This window comes from Centruroides sculpturatus, unplaced genomic scaffold, assembly GCF_000671375.1.
Source record: "Centruroides sculpturatus isolate CEXI.00-Female unplaced genomic scaffold, Cexi_2.0 scaffold889, whole genome shotgun sequence".
Lineage (NCBI taxonomy): Eukaryota > Metazoa > Arthropoda > Arachnida > Scorpiones > Buthidae > Centruroides > Centruroides sculpturatus.
Window position 1 is genome coordinate 347,443 of NW_019385500.1, and position 8,777 is coordinate 356,219.

An 8,777-nucleotide genomic window follows, 5' to 3' on the forward strand; every position below is an offset into this window, starting at 1 on the left:
CTACATACACGAAATTTACGTACAACAAGCGCTTAGGAAGCATTATGAAAGAAATCGCAAATAAAAAAGTTACAAGAATAGTCTTAAAAAGAGCTCCGAATTTGTACAGAATACTTAGAAATGATAAAGGGATAGTTAAAAAAGAGGATAGGTCAGGTGTATATAAGATCCCATACGAGAATCAGATGTTAGGAATAGATAAAGAATATGTTGGGGTTACTACTAGAAATCTAGGGGTAAGGATAAAAGAGCACAGATATGATGTGAGAAAAGGTTCGAATGCCACAGTATTGTCTCAAATGGCGCAAACGGAGGGTTCGATAGTAAGATGGAATGAAGCAGATATACTGAAACAAATACACTCCCCGACCTTGGCAAAAACGGCCGAAAAATTAGAAATTTATAAAAGCAAACTTAAAGGGAATTGCATCAACGCAAGGGATGCCGAGGGACTTCCTTCCGCATGGAAGTTTGCAGTTAAAAACTTCAAATAAGAGCAGGAGCTTTAATATTATGTATATAAAAAACTCTGTATAGTTTAGTTGAGAAACTCCGTACAGTTTATTAAGCATTATTAATATATAGTGTTATCGATTTGTCTATTAAGTTTGAAGTATTAATATTTTGTATACACAATTTATTTGTTATATTTTAATATTTTATTTTTATTTATAATTTTAGCAGCATTTGTATTAATTATATTATTTAAAAACGTTATTTTGCTGTTAGTAATATATTGGTTATCCGTTATTAATATTTATATTTTTTGTATTTTGAACTTGTTGTTCTATTTTTTGAAATGTTCTAATTTACCTGACGATGATCCATTGATTGGATTGAAAACGTTTGTGTTAAGAATAAATCTCTCAGCGAGTGAACAGGTGTTGATTTAGTTATAGTTTATTATTTTCTGCTGAGCACGCTTTGGGTTGTAATTTATAATTCACCATTTTATAAAATACATTTCTACGAAATTTTAGTATAAAACTTTATTTTTATTTCTTCCAAAAATCGCAACGGATCACGTGCCGCATTTCAGTGTACAGAGCTAAATGTCCTTAAGAACAGCTGTTGGTAGCCAATAGTATACACGGAAAACCGAACAAATATCATTTAAATTTAATACAGACAATTAAAATAGAGAAATCAGTTTTGACGAATAGTTACAGCATGGCCGCGTTTGAACATAAGCTAAAGTTTGGGCCTCTGTTTATGGCCTCAGACTTTTATGTGTATCATTGTTTGATGTAGGAATAAGGCCTATTATATGTTCTAGATTAGGGCCACAACAAGTCCCTACATGTGTACATCATTTACTAGATTTCCCCTTCAGTGCTTACGGGATGGAAGCGTTAAAAAGTAATCAGTAACAAAAAAAAAAACATTTAATTTTGATTTATGCATGACTGTTCAAAGTGAGCGTAATTTATTGCGTAAGTTCTTTTCGAGTAAAAAAAATTACAACTCGCATAATATATTTGTGTTTTGATCAATAATAAACATGCAATAAAAGTCACGGTGCACGCCGGTAACTCTGAGTGACTTGGTGGCATTTGATAGTGATGACAATTGTGCTGCTGCTTTGCATCGTTTTGTGCTTAACCCACTTGGGTCGAAGGTAATAACTTTACTTAAACTATTTTAAAATTCTATTATCAATAATTTAATAACTATATTGATAAATCAATTTAATAAGTTGTCGGAGTAAACTTAAGATGTCTAAAGACTAAAACTGCTTTCTTTTGTGCCCGTTGTAAGAAATCAATGTGTAATCAATTGTTTAACTAATAATTGGCTGCTATAGTTGACTGTTGCATTGTTTCAGTTTTTATGTGAAGTTTTCAGAAAGTCCTCGATGTAAAAGTGTAATATGGGAACAGAAACGCAAAGAAAACGCACTGTAAGAGGGAAATAAACGACATGTTTTAAATATTTTTCAATCCGATATTTTCAAAAAACCATTTTCACCTTGCGTCATTAGTGACGACTCATTTTTGTAAACACGTGGCAAAGTAAATATGGTGTGTTACGCGAGAAACACAAACAATTTTAAGCATTCCGGGTGGAACCTCGAAAATTACGAATTCGGTATCTATAGTAACTACTATTGGATGCTATTGTTTATATCGAAGTTTCGAGTATGCAACATAAATCTCTCGTTGTTATTAGATACATAAATCGAAAATATCATCGAAAGTAGTAATATCGAGACACCTGTTCTGTTGTTTTTTAAAATCACTTATAACGGAGTTCGTAAAATCGAATGATAAGAGTATTTAATGAGTGCATTTATGCAGGTGTCTCTGGCAGATAGTCTTTCCAACAACTTAACTATGGCAACTTAATTCTCTCGTTAATATAAAATTTTACCTGAACGTAACAAAGCCATATCGATTTTCCATTCTGTATATTTCTAGAATTTATTTTCTCAGTGTATAATTTAGTTATCATTCGATTTTAATTAACTGTGAAGTTATAAGGTCATATCGATTAAGTTCGAGCGGTGATTATTAATTGATGTCGTGTCGAGGTGATGAGAACAATTACACGTGAGCTATTGTATCATTATCATGCAAATAACTGTTCTATAACTTATTATTTTTTTAAACAATAGTATAATTGTAGCATTGTTAATTGCGGTTGTATTACACTTGCGTATCATTTGTAGAAACAGTAATTCTTTAGTTTAGATACTATCAGTCGATACTCGCATGTTGCGCCTAATACGTCGCGTGTTACTTTAAATGATGTTCAAAATAATATAGTATGTAAAAACTGGAGACTCAGAGAATAGATATTGGAACTTAAATGGGATCTGAACCCATGTCGATGAAAGCTCGAATACATAACTATTGTTTCGTATTGATAATTAGTGTTGAGAAATGCGTGAGGCTTTAACAATAAAGAAAACGGGAGAAAGGAACTTTATTAATTTATAAAAGGAATAGGAAATCGCTGTCGTTTTATGAATAGGGCAAGATATATGCGCGGGCATTCCTGGCACGTAATCAGGGCTTCATAAAAAGAAAGTAATAAAAATGAAACTAAAAGAGTGAGAAACGAAAGAATAATAAGGAATAATAATAAGGAATAATAAAGAAGGCTACGTTTATAGTAGAATCTTCACAAAGCCCGGCACAGAAATCTGTTTAGTCTGTTATTGTCATTAACTTCAGTATCCAATTTTCTGTGCCACGTAACAGATAACTGTAATAAAACTATAAAAGCAGTGCACAAATTTGTCTATCACATGTACGTTATTATGGAAAATTGTTTTAAATGCTGAAATTTTCTATTCATTTTGGTAGAAGTTATTCCTAAAATTGTTATACATACAGTCAGTTACTCTATAAAATAACCGAAGCGTTTGTAATTTATTACAAAAGGGCGTACATTTAAACGTTTAAAGTAGAAATTACTTTTAAATATCAATAAAACTATTGTTATATACTTGATTTTATCTATATTTTTATTAGAGTTGCAACAATAACATTAAGTATTTTCCATAAATTAAATTGCAAAATCTGGTAGTGTTTAACTTGTGATTACATAACAAAAGATTTCACTTAATAACAAACGTTACGTAAACGATCTCTAAGATTCTGCACACGCTCTCTGAGAGCTGCTTTGTGAGCCTCTGTAGTTGTTTAGCTTCCTTTCTTTTTTACAAATAAAATGAGCGAAATCTTTCTTGTTAATTAAAAGCAGTTTTACACATATTCATTGTTATTAAAACGGACATTGTAGGAGTAGGAACCACTATAGGCCCTTACGTTTTCTTCGAGTCGGATCTCCTGCTCACCTCGACAAGTCGGATAACGTTTTACAGTTAAAAAATAAATAACTTTTCTAGATATTTTAACACTTAGAATTGATGTTTCGCCAATGAATATTTCTTACTTAGCATTAGTAATAAAAAGAAGTTATTTATAAATCCATTTATGAAAGTAAAGATTGTTTCTTATCTAGTATTGCTACCACTCTTCGTCTTTAACTTATGCTTGCTAGCCCCGTTATGAGTCAGCTAGAATAGTTGTAGGATGAAGAACGGTAATTAAAGATGTGTATGAACGAAACATTACCATATAACACATTATATTATAAATGAAACTAATTCACAACGGGGTCTGCCTCATCGGTAATACAACATAAATGTGTTGCTCTCTGGCATTAAAATAATAAATTAAATCGATTGGAATAGAATAATAGTTATGTATTGTTCTTAGCTCTATAAATACGAAATTAAAATGAGTAATCAATTTATATTAATTTTAGTGTCGAATTGGATCGCAGTTGGATGAATATAATACCTCCTGATTACGATAATTACGCGCCTCCAATTGTTGACGGTAAGAATATATTTATAATTATCATCTTTTAATTGGTACAAACACTGAGCAGATGTTGAAACCGAGTTTTTACACTTCTTCTGGTTGCAAGAGAGAAATTTTAATGCTTCTAGAAGGTAGACCGTCCTAGATAAGACGGAGTCACGACGTATCACAGATTGTAGGGCCCTACGTAACTGGGATGTGTCGGGTCCTGTCTCTGCGTTCTATCGGGCCTGTTCGTAATAAATTCCACAATAATTTAAAATCATCAAAATTATAAGCATAAATCGGAACCATTAAGAAGTGCCCACCAATTGTCAAGCTGATAACACTAGTCTTAGGCTGTTCCTTGAACAAGGGCTACCACATGTAGTTTTTCGGATTTTCTTCACTCCACGGACTTAAAAACAGTGATCAGTTTCCCATAGAAATTACTCACAGGAAGTACTCTTTTTTTAGCAGATTGCCCATGTGTTGCGTTGTTGCGTTGCTGTATTCCATGAAACCAAAACAAACTATTAAGTATTACTCGCGTGCACTTGCTTCATAATAATCGGTATGATTTTATATAATGATTTTTAATATGTACCAAGCTTTATAAATACATTAAGTTAGAATAATTTGTTTGCTTTTTAAACGATATGAATTTTATGATTTCTAAATTTACGTCTATCAGTTTGAAAAGCATAATCAGATATTGATTAAATACAAGTGCAGCACTAAATAATACCATTGCGTGACGAAATGTCATAATTTTGTATATTATTAAGATATTATTGAAATAAAATTTTATACGTGATTTATATAATATTTTAAATTTATAAATTGCATATAATAAGGCCACTCAAAATTGAAGATGAAAAATGTATTATGTGGAGTTCGATCGGAAATTGAGGGGGTAGGACTGATGTAACAGATACTATACCAGTATATACTAACTAAACGAAACACCCCAACATCAAAGACAGGCAACGTGAATAGCTGCTGCCCTGCCAAATAACGACGTGCAATAGCGTAGCGGTTTTTACTTATTCCACATGTTAATATTATTTCTAATATATTAATGTACAGGTGACAATTAATTGACGGAAACCTAATGTCAAACATGGGAACTTTTTATACACTAATAAATTCTCAAAATTGGCATTTCGTGTATTAGAATATATAGTATTTGGATGTAGCTGATATCTTCTCCATTTGAAAATCCATGGGGATGAATGATTTGATGGGATATGGCAATGCAACACACGAGCGATCTGCCAAAACTAACCCTCTCGATAGGACTTTGTATTTAGGTTTTAGACGCGCCAAGGAAAAACCTGGATAAACTTCATATTGTCAGCCCACAGTTAAGGAGCGAACCCGCGACCAACCGCGTGTTGAGTGGTTTCATCCACTTTGTCACAGCAGCACGCCGAAGATAATTTTTAGACCCACGTATTATAATTTAATTTGCAATAAATTTGAGATAATTTTTATTATCAGTTCTGTGAATCGTATGCCAATTTATAAATGATATTAACATAATTCAAATTAATCTATTTACTTTCAGGTAAACCTGTTACTGTTTATATCAATTTGGAAATCATGGATGTGGATGAAATACGAGAGCAGACAATGGTAAATGTCACGTCATTGCTGTTGTGTTCTGACGTTAATATTAGCATATACATAAAAATACATAGAAATATTTTTTCACTTTCAGGACTTTCGTATGTTCTTCTTTTTGAATGCGTATTGGACAGATCCTAGATTGAAACTCGAAGTTCTTAATTTAACATTGTCAAAGATACTTCCTCCTTCCGCAGATGACACTCTGTGGGTTCCGGATTTGATGTTTGACAACACTAAATGGGGTCATCTTTTCCAATATTCCATTCCGAATACTTTCATTTTAATAACTAAGGATCTTATCTTTCGAAAAAGCACAAGGTAAGATTGAAATGAAAGATGTGCTTATAAGTAACACACGAAAGCTCAACCGTAACTTGATAGGTGCCAAAAGAAAAGAAGGCAAAAAATAAAATTTCGCACAGGAACACGTGAAAAACTAGTAACGACACTGCAGGTAAATAAGCAATCCAAGAGCATAGCTGTTTCGTAGTTTGGTTACTTGCCTGCTTGCCAGTTAAAAATAGTTAAACTTAGGCTATTAAATTATATTATAGATAAGAACTTTTACTATTGTTTAAGGTTGCAGATAAAATTATTTATATAGAAGTATTGATAGTTTAGAGAAAAGAAACCAATTTTAAGGCTGCATCTAAAAATTTATTCTTCATTGTTAGCTGGAGTTATGACAGAAAACATGGGTCTTCTGTCAGACTTTAATAATAATAATAAAATCCAGCAACGAGTTGAGTAACTTTCCGTACAGTACATTTAAAACTGCTGTGGCGCCATCTGATTTGATATTTTATAAAATCTTTTATATAGAAGTATTGATAGTTTAGAGAAAAAAACAATTTTAAGGTTACACCTAAGAATTTATTCTTCATTGTTAGCTGGAGTTATGACAGAAAACATTAGTCTTCTGTCAGACTTTAATAATAATAATAAAATCCAGCAACGAGTTGATTAACTTTCCCTACAGCATCATTTAAAACTGCTGTGGTGCCATCTGATTTGATATTTTATGAAAAACTTTTATACTAATAATTAAAATATGAACTTTTCTATGATCAGTTTTGACCTATCACTATACTTTCCCTCTGTTAAATATAACAGTAAGGAATGTAATAATGACAAAAACACAGGTCGTATTTATATTTTAAGATTTGACCAAGTCATTAAGTTTTATTTATTTTAAATTTCTGAATACAGCATTTTCTCTTTTTGTCTTCATTAATTCATCATACTATATTTAAGATGGAGTCTTAAGAAATGTAAATTTATAAATGAAAAACAATTTGTTCTAAAAAGTAGGACGTTCTGAATGTTTTTGAAGCTTCAACTAAAACAAGTAATAAATTTTATTATTCAAAATGATAAATACATAATTTTTCTTCCAATAGATATAGCTTTCGTGTGGCATGCCCTATGGATTTACATCGTTATCCCCTTGATATTCAAGACTGCGTATTTAAAATTGGTTTGTGTAAGTAAATTTAATAATTAATTTAACGTGTATTTACTATGAATCATGATAATGTGGACTAGTGACAACGAAATACATTATATAAACGCCGGGCACAGATATTTTAAAATATATGGAGAAAGCCATATATAATACGAACAGTTATATTTCTCTAATTGCAATTAAAGCTAAATATTTATTATGTAATTTGGCAGGTGGCAGGCTGCAAGACCACCATCTCTTGTTAAATGTAATAGGCGGCCCCGGAGTCATACCTCCTACCAAACTGCTTATTAATTATTTAACATTAATAGCCCAATGAACGAGTTCAGCTTTTCGTTTGATATTTAAAAGAATTATTGGGTTATTTGTATTTACTGTATTATAAAATGCCATATATTTGAGTCATTAAAAGTGTAATATTTATGTGTTAATCGTACATTTTTTCGAGATTAACACATAAACATTAATGTTGCCCTGAACAACAGGAATCTATTTTATTGTACAAGTGTCTTGCAATATACAGTACTTTCGACTTGCAACTTTTATACCTGAATTTATTGTTATAGATTTCAATTGAAGATATGAGAAAGTCAAGTATTATTTTTAAAACAAGCTTTAATACTAAATTTTTTGTATTATATTCTGTTATTGTTATGAATTTAATTCAGTTGTATATTTTATTATAATTCCGAATATATATATTTAAACTTATCAAGTCAACAAATTGAATATTTTCTAGTAGAATTTTTCTCGCAGTAAACTAATATGTAGTTGAATAAGTACAATAATATATTTATAGTAGTTATATAAAATTTTATTTGAAAATTCCATATTTGTGTTCTATACTAATGGTATTCCCTGTCTATTATTCAATTTTTTAGTAAAAAATACTGCGGAAAAGGTACGCCTGGAATGGTGTGATGTTGACGATAGTCCATGTAAGCACTATGGGCCAAGTATTTATCTATTGGAAGACATACAGCCATTGAAACACGAGATGAAGTTACCCAAACCTCGTAGCAAAATCGAAGTTTGGACGAGTGGAAAGTTTTGTTACAAATTACTTATAAAACTGTATTATTATTAGTTTTATAGAGATAATTCTTTTTGTTTACAGGTAATTACAGTTATCTGTATGCGAAATTTATATTCATTCGGCGTTTAACGGGTAGTATACTCAATGTTTACTTGCCAAGTACTGTAGTAGTAACCCTGTCCTGGCTATCATTCTGGTTAGATGTGAATGCAGTTCCCGCTCGTGTTACGCTCGGTGTTACCTCTGTTCTTACCATCATCACTCAAATGCTGCAGTCTAGATCGTACACTCCGCCAGTGGACTATGTAAAAGCTGTGGATATTTGGCTGCT

At 31.5% G+C, this 8,777-nt stretch overlaps 1 protein-coding gene across 1 annotated transcript; it reads left to right on the forward strand.

Moving 5' to 3' along the window:
* Window positions 1–1,555: 1,555 nt before the first annotated feature.
* LOC111639578 (glycine receptor subunit alpha-1-like) lies at window positions 1,556–6,267 on the forward strand. Its single transcript, XM_023385463.1, has 4 exons — window positions 1,556–1,618; window positions 4,276–4,349; window positions 5,884–5,951; window positions 6,037–6,267. Exons 1-4 carry the CDS (start codon window positions 1,563–1,565, stop codon window positions 6,265–6,267), a joined length of 429 nt encoding a protein of 142 aa, XP_023241231.1. The 5' UTR covers window positions 1,556–1,562.
* The last annotated feature ends 2,510 nt before the right edge of the window (window positions 6,268–8,777 follow it).